The sequence below is a fragment of the Hesperophylax consimilis genome, chromosome 6 (genome assembly GCF_061612785.1).
Source record: "Hesperophylax consimilis isolate HC1 chromosome 6, BYU_Hcon_1.0, whole genome shotgun sequence".
NCBI classification, from domain to species: Eukaryota; Metazoa; Arthropoda; class Insecta; order Trichoptera; family Limnephilidae; genus Hesperophylax; species Hesperophylax consimilis.
In genome coordinates, this window is record NC_142841.1 from 19,487,594 (window position 1) to 19,502,386 (window position 14,793).

The 14,793-nt window shown below is 34.7% G+C and overlaps 1 protein-coding gene and 3 non-coding genes across 4 annotated transcripts; all 4 read right to left on the bottom strand.

Annotated features, from left to right (window-relative positions):
- Positions 1-306: 306 nt before the first annotated feature.
- On the bottom strand, positions 307-425 carry LOC149423024 (5S ribosomal RNA). Its single transcript, XR_016302361.1, has one exon. It is a non-coding gene; the product is annotated as a 5S ribosomal RNA (ribosomal RNA).
- Positions 426-748: 323 nt separating this feature from the next.
- LOC149423025 (5S ribosomal RNA) lies at positions 749-867 on the bottom strand. The gene has a single exon (XR_016302362.1). It is a non-coding gene; the product is annotated as a 5S ribosomal RNA (ribosomal RNA).
- Positions 868-1,190: 323 nt separating this feature from the next.
- Positions 1,191-1,309, bottom strand: LOC149423026 (5S ribosomal RNA). Its single transcript, XR_016302363.1, has one exon. It is a non-coding gene; the product is annotated as a 5S ribosomal RNA (ribosomal RNA).
- A 5,331-nt stretch (positions 1,310-6,640) lies between these two features.
- Positions 6,641-10,600, bottom strand: LOC149423027 (uncharacterized). The gene is made up of 7 exons (XM_089632815.1): positions 10,499-10,600; positions 9,889-9,998; positions 9,481-9,718; positions 9,157-9,228; positions 8,928-9,044; positions 7,832-8,137; positions 6,641-7,677 (listed from the first exon to the last, which is right to left on the bottom strand). The coding sequence occupies exons 1-6, from the start codon at positions 10,580-10,582 to the stop codon at positions 8,036-8,038; spliced, it is 723 nt and encodes a 240-aa protein (XP_089488941.1). The 5' UTR covers positions 10,583-10,600; the 3' UTR covers positions 6,641-7,677; positions 7,832-8,035.
- Between the last annotated feature and the right edge of the window lie 4,193 nt (positions 10,601-14,793).

Sequence of the window (14,793 nt, forward strand, 5' to 3'; positions counted from 1 at the left end):
TGATCTAGTCAAAGTTTTGAAGTAAAATATAAATGCTTCTTAGCTCATCTCGACAACTGGCGTTGGTGGTGTAATGGTCAGCGTAGTTGCTTTCCAAGCAGTTGATCCGAGTTCGATTCTCGGCCATCGCACATAATTTTTTTGTTTTTAACGCCTTTTTTTTTTTCAATGGTTGACCATAATATCAATCCACTAAGTAATATTTTAGGCCTGTAGCATACTTGAAAAGTTAAAGAATGATATAAAATTTTTTATGATGTTAACGATAAAAAAATAAAAAAAAACATAAAATTACCATAAAAAATGGGCCAACGGCACGCGGTGTTCCCAAGCGGTCACCCATCCAAGTACTGACCGCGCCCAATGTTGCTTAACTTCGGTGATCGGACGAGAACCGGTGTGTTCAACATGGTATGGTCGTTGGCAAACGCTAAACAATATTAATTTCTATTCTACCTGCCAATAAATATATGAAAATTAGTATAAAAAAGCCCTAATAATACTGAAAACATTAGCAAGGTGTGTGCGACGTTGATAAAAATAATCATTACATACGCGCTTGAAAAAGATCGTAATTACATCCATAACTTTGCAGGAATTTTTTTTTTCAATGGTTGACCATAATATCAATCCACTAAGTAATATTTTAGGCCTGTAGCATACTTGAAAAGTTAAAGAATTTTATGATATTATTAATGATAGTAACGATAAAAAAATAAAAAAAAACATGAAATTACCATAAAAAATGGGCCAACGGCACGCGGTGTTCCCAAGCGGTCACCCATCCAAGTACTGACCGCGCCCAATGTTGCTTAACTTCGGTGATCGGACGAGAACCGGTGTGTTCAACATGGTATGGTCGTTGGCAAACGCTAAACAATATTAATTTCTACTCTACCTGCCAATAAATATATGAAAATTAGTATAAAAAAGCCCTAATAATACTGAAAACATTAGCAAGGTGTGTGCGACGTTGATAAAAATAATCATTACATACGCGCTTGAAAAAGATCGTAATTACATCCATAACTTTGCAGGAATTTTTTTTTTCAATGGTTGACCATAATATCAATCCACTAAGTAATATTTTAGGCCTGTAGCATACTTGAAAAGTTAAAGAATTTTATGATATTATTAATGATAGTAACGATAAAAAAATAAAAAAAAACATGAAATTACCATAAAAAATGGGCCAACGGCACGCGGTGTTCCCAAGCGGTCACCCATCCAAGTACTGACCGCGCCCAATGTTGCTTAACTTCGGTGATCGGACGAGAACCGGTGTGTTCAACATGGTATGGTCGTTGGCAAACGCTAAACAATATTAATTTCTACTCTACCTGCCAATAAATATATGAAAATTAGTATAAAAAAGCCCTAATAATAAGAGAGAAGAATACTAGAAGTTTCACTTCTGTCTTGCGTAGGCTTGACACACCCACTTTTTTTCTTGCTCTATGGCTCCAAATGTGCTGAAATTTCGGAATCAAGGCGTAAATCTTGGGTTCAACCACTATCGGAAAGAATATTTTCAGAAACTTGCATTTCTAGAAAAATTATCATTCTTATGGGCACTATTGCAAGACTTAGGTTCGAACTTAAAAAGGCATTTTTTCTGGCTCTATGGCTCCGAAAGAGCTGAAATTTTGGATTCATGGATTAAATCTTGGTCGCAACCACAATCAGTTTAAATATTCTCGAAAACTTGCGTTACTTGAAAAATTATCATTCTTACGGGCACTATTGCAAGACTTGGGTTCGAACTTTAAAGTGCATTTTTTCTGGCTCTATGGCTCCGAACGAGCTGAAATTTATGAATCAAGGTTTAAATCTTGGTCTCAACAGAAATCAGTTTAAATATTGTCCAAAACCTTCATTTATATAAAAATCATCATTTTTATGGGCACTATTGCAAGACTTGGGTTCAAACTTAAAAAGGCATTTTTTCTGGCTCTATGGGTCCGAACGGGCTGAAATTTAGAAATTATTGGTTGGATCATGCTCTCGACCACAATAAGTAAGAATATTTTCAAAAATTCGCATTACTAGAAAAATCATAATTCTTAAGGGCACTATTGCAAGACTTGGGTTCGAACTTTAAAAGTAATTTTTTCTGGCTCTATGGCTCCAAACGGGCTGAAATTTCGTAATCATGGTGTAAATCTTGGTTTCAACCACAATCAGTAAAAATATTGTCAAAATGTTGCATTTCTAGAAAAATCATCATTCTTACAGGAACTATTGTAGAACTTGGGTTCGACCTTAAAAAGGCATTTTTCCTGGCTCTATGGCTCCGAACGGGCTGAAATTTCGTAATTATGGTAAAAGTCTTGGTTTCAACCACAATCAGTTTAAATATTCTCGAAAACTAGCGTTTCTTGAAAAGTCATCATTGTTACGGGCACTATTGCAAGACTTGGGTTCAAACTTTAAAGGGCATTTTTTCTGGCTCTATTGCTCCGAACGGGCTGAAATTTTGGAATTAAGGTTTAAATCTTGGTCTTAACCACGGTCAGTTTAATTATTCTCGAAAACTCGCATTTCTAGAAAAATCATCATTCTTACGGGAACAATTGCATGACTTGGGATAGAACTTCAAAAGGCAATTTTTCTGGCTCTATGTCTCTGAACGGGCTGAAATTCAAGAATAATGGTTTGAATCCTGGTCTCAACCACAATAAGTAAGAATTTTTTTAAAAATTCGCATTTCTAGAAAAATGATAATTCTTACGGCACTATTGCAAGACTTGAGTTCGAAATTTAAAGGGCATTTTTTCTGGCTCTATGGCTCCAAACTGGCTGAAATTACGTTATCATGGTGTAAATCTTGCTATCAACCACAATCAGTAAGAATATTTTCAAAAAGTTGCATTTCTTGAAAAATCATCATTCTTATAGGCACTATTGAAGAACTTGGGTTCGAACTTAAAAAGGCATTTTTCCTGGCTCTATGGCTCCGAACAAACTGAAATTTTGGAATCATGGTTTTAATCTTGCTTTCAATCACAATCAGTAAGAATATTTTCAAAAAGTTGAATTTCTTGAAATATCATCATTCTTACGGGCACTATTGCAAGACTTGGGTTCGAACTTTAAAAGGCATTTTATCTGGCTTATGGCTTCGAAAGAGCTGAAATTTTGGAATCATGAATTAAATATTGGTCTCAACCACAATCAGTTTAAATATTCTCGAAAACTTTAGTTTCTTGAAAAATCATCATTCTTACGGGCACAATTGCATGACTAAGGTTCGAATTTTAAAGGACATTTTTTCAGGCCCTATGGCTCCCACCCTGCTGAAATTTCGTAATCATGGTTTAAATCTTGGTCTCAACCACAATCATTAAGAATATTTTCAAAAACTTGCATTTCTAGAAAAATCATCATTCTTATGGGCACTATTGCAAGACTTGGGTTCGAACTTTAAATCGAAATTATGGTTTGAATCCTGGTCTCAACAAAAATAAGAAAGAGTATTTTAAAAAATTCGCATTTCTTGAAAAATCATAATTCTTACGGGCACTATTGCAAGACTTGGGTTCGAACTTTAAAATGATTTTTTTCTGGCTCTATGGCTCCCACCGGGCCGAAATTTCGTAATCATGGTTTAAATCTTGGTCTCAACCACAATCAGTAAAAATATTTTCATGAAGTCGTATTTCTAGAAAAATGATAATTCTTACGGCACTATTGCAAGACTTGAGTTCGAAATTTAAAGGGCATTTTTTCTGGCTCTATGGCTCCGAACGAACTGAAATTTTGGAATCATGGTTTTAATCTTGCTATCAACCACAATCAGTAAATATATTTTCAATAAGTTGCAATTCTAGATATATCATCATTCTTACGGGCACTATTGCAAGACTTGGGTGCGAACTTTAAAAGGCATTTTTTCTGGCTCTATGGCTCCAAACGGGCTGAAATTTCGTAATCATGATGATAATCTTTGTTTCAACCACAATCAGTAAGAATATTTTCAAAATGTTGCATTTCTAGAAAAATCATCATTCTTACAGGCACTATTGAAGAACTTGGGTTCGAACTTAAAAAGGCATTTTTTCTTGCTCTATGGCTCCAAACGTGCTGAAATTTCGTATTTATGGTTAAAGTCTTGGTTTCAACAACAATCAGTTTAATTATTCTCGAAAACTTGGTTTTCCTGAAATTTTATCATTTTATGGGCACTATTGCAAGACTTGGGTTCGAACTTTAAAAAGCATTTTTTCTGGCTCTATGGCTCCGAAAGAGCTGATATTTTGGAATCATAGATTAAATCTCTGTCGCAACAATAATCAGTTTAAATTTTCTCGAAAACTTGCGATTCTTGAAAAGTCATCATTCTTACGAGCACTACTGCAAGACTTGGGTGCGAACTTTAAAAGGCATTTTTTCTGGCTTTATGGCTCCAAACGGGCTGAAATTTCGTAATCATGCAGCCTTACTCATAATCGAAACACTACGATAATACGGACAGGTTAAGTGAATTTTTTACTCATAATAGCGCCAACTCGCGCGCATGCGCATTGCCTAATCTGACCGTATTAGCAGACGTCAGATTTAACCCACCCGAAGAGCAGGATTAGGCAGTATACGGCCGTATTATAAATTCGGAAATGGCTGACTTTGACAATTTTGACGTTTTGACTGGAGCTTTGGCAAATCTTGACCGTATTCATCCACCACGGGCACGGAAAACATACAAAAAGCGGTATGACCCATTTACGGCGCTAACGGAAGGAGATTTTAGGTCCAAATATAGATTCACCAAAGCAAATATGAGAAGTTTGATCGATTTGGTACGGCCATATTTGCATGTCAATAACAAACGGGGTGGAAAAATATCTACCGATCTCCAAGTTCTTTGTGCCATACGATACTGGGGCAGAAACGAGGTAAGGATAGTGTCTATTATTGCATTCCTGTGAAACAAATCAGCAAAATCGATAACTAAACAGTTTTAAAATTATTATAACATTTTTTTCGCAGATACCAGATGATTGTGCAGATTTACATGGATTTAGTCAACAGACAATGTCCCGTATTGCCAAAAGGGTCGCAACTGCATTTGCCCGCCTTGCTCCACAGTACATTAAAATGCCACAATCTATTGAAGAGCAACAATCAACAGTTGCAAAGTTCCAAGGAATAAAACGTTTTCCTGGAGTAATGGGTGCCATTGACTGCACGCACATTAAAATAAGGAAAGTTGGGGGTGATGCCGGCCAATATTACATCAATAGGAAGGGGATATATTCCTTAAATGTCCAGGTTTGTAAAGTGATAAACCTCAATACGTGTCTGAAATATAAACATCAACCAACATTGATTGCATGAATAAATTCATTCCAGGTGGTGTGCAATGCAGAACTAAAAATTATGGATATTGTTGCTCATTGGAGAGGCAGTACTCACGATGCTCGTATTTTCCGGGAAAGTTCCATCAAGCAGAGGTTTGAAGAAGGTCACTTCAACGGACGACTGTTGGGAGACGGAGGTTATGCCTGTACACCATATCTGTTCACCCCAGTTAGGAACCCAAGAAACCCCAGAGAAGTGGCGTATAACAGGGCTCAAATATCTACTCGCAACACGGTGGAGAGATGTTTTGGGGTATGGAAACAGAGATTTCGTTGCCTGCTGCGGGGTATGTCAGGATCTCTCGATACCATCAAGACAACTATCGTAGCTCTTGCTGTTCTCCATTGTCTTGCCATCGATATGAATGATCCTCAGTTAGGTAAGAAAACAACTCAAAATAAAAGATGTGTTAAAATGAAACATAATATAATATGTCAGTTTTTAGATATTCCTTACATTAGAGTTTTGTATGTACTAATTCTATGATTTGTAATTTGGAATAGATGATGATGGATGAAGAACATGATGAGGGTGCAGGAGCAGAAGCAGGTGGTGGTGGTTTCATGGAAGTAGCCCCAAATGAACAAGTAGCCCCAATCAATCATATTGGAAATGCCACTAGACAGGTGTTCATTGATCAACATTTTTAAATGTATTAGTATGTACTCGATATGATTGTATCTACATATATAATTATATTACATTGAAAAAATGTACATACTCAGTAGTATAATGTACCTGCGACACAAATGCATATTACACAATAATTAAGATATAATAATAAGACTAAGGTATGATCAATATTGTTTATTTATTTTTATTTTAGGGAAATCAGTTTACAACGTGCTTAATTTATAGTCATGTGTAATTCACCTAACTGAGAAACCATTTATAGATTTCCTCATTATGTTTACATGGGCGTTGAGCTGGTCTATTTATATTACAAGGAATTCAATTCAACTTAACTTTAAAATGAATGTGTATGATTAATGGGTACTTTATATTTAATAGGTAAATGAGAGTGTATTTGGGAAGCATGTTTATGAGAATTGACAAGGTTGTAGAGATATTGAAAGAAGGGATAAATGCAGATAACTCGATTAATGGTGGACTGACATGCTTCGCTCTAACTCTCTTAACGTTCCAAACTCTTCTCCCATTAGCTTATTCGGAGAGTCATTTGTCATGCTTTCAGTTGGTTGTTGGTCATTCACTGACCCATAAGGGTTGGGAAATGGAAGGTTAGGTACATTTATAAATTAAACAATCTCTTCTTGCTATACAAATGTCTCATATATTGCAATAAATGAATCCACGCTACTAGAAAAAGCTTTATTCTCTTTGTGGATGGATTTGGCAGTTAATTTACTGATTTTAAATCTATTTTTGCTGTCATGTCTCTCTAAACTGTCGGCCAATGAAAATACATGCAGTTTTGTTAGGTTTTGATGAGCAAATATTAAATATTCAGTACTCGACGTAAAATATGTTACGAGGTTGAACTTTCAGGAAATTAAAAAAAAAAAAACAAAGAAAAAACTGTTTTGTTAATGAAGGTTTTTTTAATCTAAACTCTTAACTGTAACCTTTGATAAAACTACAGAAAAAAACATCATCCACATAAAGATTCAGCATTAAAAAACTAGGCAGAAAGTTACAAGTTTTACATAAATAATAGAATAGTTTACAGTTTATAGGAACATAGTATGGAATGTGTTAGTATGGAATGTTATAGGAACATAGTATGGAAGCAACACCAATAAACCGGAGTGACCAATCACAGGCATCCGGAACGTTGGTGTTGGCAGCTCTCTATGCCGTGAAGGAGCGCATCTAGTGGAGTATCCTTGTTCATCAGAGCGTTTGGAGTGGGAGTCGTAACCCTCGGCAACAGAGACTCGAAGATGTGGGCAACATGAAAGCAAACCAAAGAAAGATTAAAAAGTACACATAAAAGGCATTATTATTGATATTGGTCTGCGAAGCTAATGAACGATGACCAATAAACAAGAATCATAAATCATAAAGAAAATAGTTCCCACAAAGCAAAACTAGCAATTAATAGAATATAGGGAGAATTTAATATGTTCAGTCATCACCAAATACCAATTTAATTAAAAACAAGATATTTTAACTTACGAATTTACCATCCCGGAGGAACTTAATCCAATTGCTGCCTCAACCTTCAGCAGCACTGGATCTTCTATGTCTTGACTGGGCCCTCCACCAGTTCCAAATATTTGGCAACGAACACTTGCCCTCTGTGTTCGGGCATCTCGTTTCAAGTTGTCCCACGCCTTTTTTAGAGCTGCTAGGGGTCTGCAATCATATATAAAATATTACGAGAAATCAATTGGGATGTATACAAATTCTAATTAACCAAACATTGCACCCTTCCTAGAAAGGTTACGCAGAGAGGACAGTCTGTCAAACCACTTGCCTTTCCCACAATCACACCATATATCATACATACTCTTAAAATAAAATAATTATTTGGCTATCCATCCATCTTTCAGCATCGACATTTTAATTTTGTGTTCCTCCTCCATGAACCTAATCCTGGTCTGCGACTCTTCATCCTGTAGACAATTTTTAAGGTCACTTTCCTTCTTCATCAAGCTAACCCTGGTCTGTGACTCTACTTCCTGTAAACGAATTTTAGCCCTGGATTCGTCTTTCATGAGCCTGAACAAGTACTCCATTTTTTTTGGTGCTCAAGGTGCATTATTTTTTTTGTTTCTTCAAAGACGTTCGCCTTCATTTGGGCTAAGTCGTCTTCCTGAAAATAAAAACATTAAATGACAAAGTTTTCATAACTGGTTTAACATAATTATTATTAATTATTCTATCAGAGATCATTTCAATGTAAAAAATCAAAATAACGAAATTCGTCAATTAAATAATGTAACGTCATAAATCGTTAAATTGTACATTGTTGATATACACTTATATTTTTAATATTCTTAACTCCTTAAATTATTAATAAGGATACTTATATAAATAATGTTCATCTCGATACTCAGCATCTCTTTTAAACACAAGCGTCTGCTTCCATAAAGGAGAAACATCAAAAAAATTCAAAAAAAAAATTGTGAAAACTAATTTTTATATATCATTATTGTTAGCAAATATTATTATACATTGTAAACTGTAATTATTACATAATAAAAAATTCCAACTTTCTATTATAATTTTTCCAATTTCCAATCCAGGTAAGTATGTTTATGTATCTTTGTAAATAATAAACTTAGATAGTGCCTATATATAACAAAGTGAACAGCAGAGGTGATTTCTCACAAAAACGGCGCTTTACAATTATTATTTTTATTAATCCATATGTCAACACTACATACAAAATAACTATATTCAACTTTAGTCACCATGAAACAGGCAGTCACCTAGTACGGTGTTTTAATCTATTCTCTGCAAATCTCTTAATTATCGTGCATTTTATACATAAAAAAATAATATTCATATATGAGTTATTGTTTTTCTTAGTAAACTTTCAGTTTTGGTACGACAATAAAGTCAGTTGAGCAAACAAAAATGTGGTGTGAAGAAATACTTACTTTATGGCGTGGTCGCCTCCGAGGTAGAGGTGGAGGGCAAGCATGCAGCGGGACATGCTGGATGGTGTGTGCTTGTGGTGATAGTGGCGGTGGTGGTGAATCAGCTTCACTTGTTTCCTGTTGATATAAACAAAAGATTATGTCCAACTGAAAAGTTACTGCTTTAAATATTGCAAATAGTTAGCACTCATTGTTGCGCTGATCATTTAAGTAGGTTTAGGTATATTACCTCAAAAGACAACTTCCTATTGGGAACAGAGTGTGGCAGTGTGGAGTGAGGGGTTGATGTAGGAAAATTCATCTGTAATAATAAAACACAATTACCAATATAACTCCCACAATTAAAGCAAGATTTACATGAGTTTAAATATAGACAGAACCATCAATATTTCAATAATATTACTATCAACTTATCTTTTGAAAAAAAAAATGCTGGTTGGCTGTTAAATATTAATTCATATAAAAAGTTGTGTTTTACAAAGTGTGTGTTTTCCATTTAATATATAATGTCACACCACAAAGTATTTGCTTCCTTCGATAAAAAGATATTTACCTTTGCTTTAAATGTTGAATCGCTATCGTCAACATTTTTGTCCGTTACGAATTCATGTGGTAACAAATCCACCATCGAGAGAATATCCTGCGAAGGACTTGGTGGTTGGGGACCTCCACCTGTTGCCATCACTTCCCTCCTATACCGGCTCAATTGGCTCTTACAAGCCAATTTGAGCATCTTCCATTGAGCTTGTATCTGACCCATGTCTCTTTTTTGGTCACTTAGTGTGTTAAATCTGAAAAATAGTGTGCTATTAATTATGTGGTATGAATACCTTTACCTGATTAATTTCATACTATGATATTTTTTTATTTGAAATGGATGTCAAAGCTACGAAGCGACAAACTTAAAGTTTAATCTGTGAAAAAAGTTAACAATGCGGATATATTATGGAGGTATACTTACTTTAATAAAACAAGCTTCCAAGCTTCCCTCTTGGCAATTAGGGTGTTACCGTCCGAGTTTTTGTTCTCTACAGCCCTCACGTGTTCAGTCACACAGTCCTTCAACAAGGCCTACAAGGAAAACAATCATTATACTTACACTAATTTCAAACACGGCCGGCGTGGTCTAGTGGTATACGCTTTTGACTACAGATCCGAAGGTCGCGGGTTCGAACCCGGCGTGCGCAAATAAATTTTATTTGATTAATTTGTGTTATTTCACAATTAATTAATTTAAAAATAATATATAGTATATTTGCGGCACGTTCCAGAGTGGAAGATACTCTCAGTATCGCCCTGGTGTAAGACCACCATTCAGAATTGAAACGTTGCTTGAAATGGCTTTAGCCGTGTTTGGTGACCAGATCTGAATAGCCAGGTACTTCCCCACCTTCCTCTTCCCCATCTCCCTCCCCTCCCCAATACCCTCAGCCTCACATCATACCCCAATTGGGGATGCCATAGTCTCACTGGCTCCAGACGGGAGCAGTTGGGACTCTTGTGCGGTAATACTGTAAAAAAAAAAAAAACAAGTAAACAAAACATTAGAGCCAAGATAAACGTTAACAAACCTTTTCAACGTCACCCCAATTTTTGTTACGCTTGCGCCTTTTTAATTCTACCTCTTCAACAAAATTAATCTCAACATTATCCATTTTTAGGTTATTCGAAGATAAACAAAACAATTCTTGGATTACTTTTTTGACATTTGAATAAACGTGAAGTTGGCAACACGCCGCAAAATGCCAAATTTTTCAAGTGTTGCTACTGTAAAAAAATCATATTCTATGGAATATATCCAGCGGTCGAGCTATATTGGGAAAATTTATGATTATGAGTAAATATTTTTAATCTGACCAGTATAGGCCCCCACCCCTGTATAGCTAATACGGAGTATTATCGTCGTATTAGGGATTTCATTATGAGTAAGGCTGCAAGTGTTTATCTTTGTTTCAACCACAATCAGTAAGAATATTTTCAAAATGTTGCATTTCCAGAAAAATCATCATTCTTACAGGCACTATTGAAGAACTTGTGTTCGAACGTAAAAAGGCATTTTTTCAGGCTCTATGGCTCCGAACGGGCTGAAATTTCGGAATTAAGGTTTAAATCTTGGTCTGACCCACGATCAGTTAAAATATTTTCGAAAACTTGCATTTTTAGAACAATCATCATTCTTACGAGCTCTATTGCAAGACTTGGGTTCGAACTTTAAAAGGCATGTTTTCAGGCTCTATGGTTCCGAACGGGCTGAAATTTCGTAATAATTCTTCTTAATAAGTCTTGGTTTCAACCACAATAAGTTTAAATATTCTCGAAAACTTGCGTTTCTTGAAAAATCATCATTCTTACGTGCATTATTGCAAGACTTGGGTTCGAACATTAAAGGGCATTTTATGTGGCTCTATGGCTCCGAACGGGCTGAAATTAAGGAATTAAGGTTTAAATCTTTGTCTCAACCACAATCAGTTTAAATATTCTCGAAAACTTGCATTTCTAGAAAAATCATCATTCTTAAAGGCACGATTGAAGAACTTGGGTTCGACCTTAAAAATGTTTTTTTTCTGGTTCTATGGCTCCAAACGGGCTGAAATTTCGTAATCTTGGTGTTAATCTTGGTTTCAACCACAATCAGTAAGAATATTTTCAAAACGTTGCATTTCTAGAAATCTAGAATCATCATTCTTCCGGGCTCTATTGCGAGACTTGGGTTAGAACCTTAAAAGGCATTTTTTCAGGCTCTATGGTACCAAACCGCTTAAAAATTTGGAATCGTGAAAAGAATTATGTTCCAAAATGAGATCAGTCAAAAATCTCTATATAAAATTTATTTCTAGAAAAATCAAAATACTAATATTCACTAATTTGAGACTTGGGTTCGAACATTAAAAACCATTTTTTCAGGCTCTATGCTACCAAATGGGCTGACATTTTGGAATCGTTACGAGAAAAATGTAAAAAAACGAAATCAGTCACAAAATCTATATAAAAATGCATTTCTAGAAAAATCATTTTTCTAATAGGCACTAATTTGAGACTTGGGTTCGAGCCTTGAAAGCCATTTTTCAGGCTCTATGGAACCAAACGGGCTAAAATTTTGGAATCTTGACAGGAAAAGTGATCCGAAACGAAATCAGTCACAAAATCTTTTAAAAGTTGCATTTCTGGAAAAATCATTTTTCTATTTTGCACTAATTTGAGACTTGGGTTCGAACTTTAAAAGCCATTTTTTCAGGCTCTATGGTACCAAACTGGCTGATATTTTGGACTTGTGACAAGAATAATGATTCAAAACGAAATCATTCACAAAATCTTTATAAAGATGCATTTCAAGAAAAATCATTTTTCTACTAGGCACTAAATTGAGACTTGGGTTCGAACTTTAATAGGCATTTTTTCAGGCTCTATGCTACCGAACGGGCTGATATTTCGGAATCGTGAAAAGAATAATGTTCCAAAAGGAATTCAGTCCACAAATCTATATAAAAATGCATTTCTAGAAATATCACGATTTCTAATATTCACTAATTTGAGACTTGCGTTCGAAATTTAAAAGCCATTTGTTCAGGCTTCATGGTAACAAACGGGCTGAAATTTTGGAATCGTGACAAGAATAATGTTCCAAAATGAAATCAGTCAAAAAATCTGTATAAAAATGCATTTCTAGAAAAATAAATATTCTAATATTCACTAATTTGAGACTTTAAAGCCATTTTTTCATGCTCTATACTACGAAACGGGCTGAAATTTTGGAATCGTGACAAGAATAAAGTCAAAAAACGAAATCAGTCACAAAATCTATATAAAAATGCATTTCTAGAATAATCATTTTTCTAATAGGCACTAATTCGAGCGAATTGCCCGTTCTACTGTACCAAATGAGCTGACAATATGGAATGGTGATAAAAATCATGATTCAAAACGAAATAAGTCCTAAAATCTGTAAAAAGTTGCATTTTTGGAAATGGGCACTAATATTTTGGAAATGTGACAAGAATAATGATCCAAAACGAAATCATTCACATAATCTATATAAAGATGCATTTCTCGAAAAATCATTTTTCTAATAGACACTAATTTGAGACTTGGGTTCGGGCCTTAAAAGGCATTTTTTCAGGCTCTATGGTACAGAACGGGCTGAAATTTTGGATTCGTGACGAGAATAATGTTCTTAAACAAAATCTATATAAAAATGTATTTCTATAAAAATCACTTTTCTAATTTTCACTAATTTAAGAATTGGGTTTGAGCCTTAAAAAGCATTTTTTTCAGGCTCTATGGTACCAAACGGGCTGAAATATGGAATCGTGAGAAGAATAATGTTCCAAAACGAAATCATTTACAAAATCTTTACAATAATGCATTTCTAGAAAAATCACTATGCAAATATTCACTAATTTGACACTTGGGTTCGAACATTAAAAGCCATTTTTGCCCGTTCTATTGTACCGAATGGTCTGACAATTTGGAATGGTCATAAGAATCGTGATTCAAAACGAAATCAGTCACAAAATCTTTATAAAGTTGCATTTCTGGAAAAATCATTTTTCTATTCTGCATTAATTTGAGACATGGGTTCGAACGTTAAATGCCATTTTTTCAGGCCCTATGGTACAAAACGGGCTGAAATTTTTGAATCGTGACAAGAATTGTGTTCCAAAACGAAATCAGTCACACAATCTATATAAAAATGAATTTCTAGAAAAATCACTATTCTTATTTTCACTAATTTGAGACTTGGGTTCGAGCCTTAAAAGAAATTTTTCATGCTCTATGGTTCCAAACGGGCTGAAATTTTGGAATCGTGACAAGAATAATGATAAAGAACGAAATCAGTCACAAAATCAATATTAAAATGCATAACTAGAAAAATCAATTTTCTAATAGGCACTAATTTGAGACTTGGGTTCGAACATTAAAAGCCATTTTTGCCCGTTCTACTGTACCAAATGAGCTGAGAATTTGAAATGGTGATAAAAATCGTGATTCAAAACGAAATCAGTCCTAAAATCTGAATAAAGTGTCATTTCTGGAAAAATAATTTTTCTATTTTGCACTAATTTGAGACTTGGGTTCGAGCCTTAAAAGGCATTTTTCATGCTCTATGGTTCCAAACGGGCTGAAATTTTGGAATCGTGACAAGAATTATGTTAAAAAACGAAATCAGTCACAAAATCTATTTAAAAATTGATTTCTAGAAAAAGCAATTATCTAATAGGCACTAATTCGAGACTTGGGTTCGAACATTAAAAGCCATTTTTGCCCGTTCTACTGTACCAAATGAGCTGACAATATGGAATGGTGATAAAAATCATGATTCAAAACGAAATAAGTCCTAAAATCTGTAAAAAGTTGCATTTTTGGAAATGGGCACTAATTTTAGACTTGGGAGCCTTGCAAGGCATTGTTTTAGGCTATATGGTACCAAACGGGCTGAAATTTTGAAATCGTGACCAGAATAAAACAACAATGGAACACCAAAACGAAATCAGTCAAAAAATCTATATTAAAATTCATTTCTAGTAAAATAAATATTCTAATATTCACTAATTTGAGACTTGGGTTCGAGCCTTAGAAGGCATTTTGTCAGGCTCTATGGTACCAAACGGGCTGAAATTTTGGAATCGTGAACAGAATAATTTTCCAAAACGAAGTCAAAAAATCTATATAAAAATGCATTTCTAGAAAAATAAATATTCTAATATTCACTAATTTGAGACTAGGGTTCGAATATTAAAAGCCAATTTTTCATGCTCTATGCTACCAAACGTGCTGAAATTTTGGAATCTTGACAAGAATAATGTTGAAAAACGAAATCAGTCACAAAATCTATTTAAAAATGCCTTCTAGAAAAATCAATTTTCTA

Coding starts and splice junctions, on each gene's coding strand:
- LOC149423027 (XM_089632815.1), bottom strand. CDS start 10,582: ATGGATAATGTTGAGATTAATTTTGTTGAAGAGGTAGAATTAAAAAGG. Junction 9,229..9,480: donor ATTCAACATTTAAAGCAAAG/GTAAATATCTTT, acceptor TTATTATTACAG/ATGAATTTTCCTACATCAAC. Junction 9,045..9,156: donor ATAGGAAGTTGTCTTTTGAG/GTAATATACCTA, acceptor TTATATCAACAG/GAAACAAGTGAAGCTGATTC.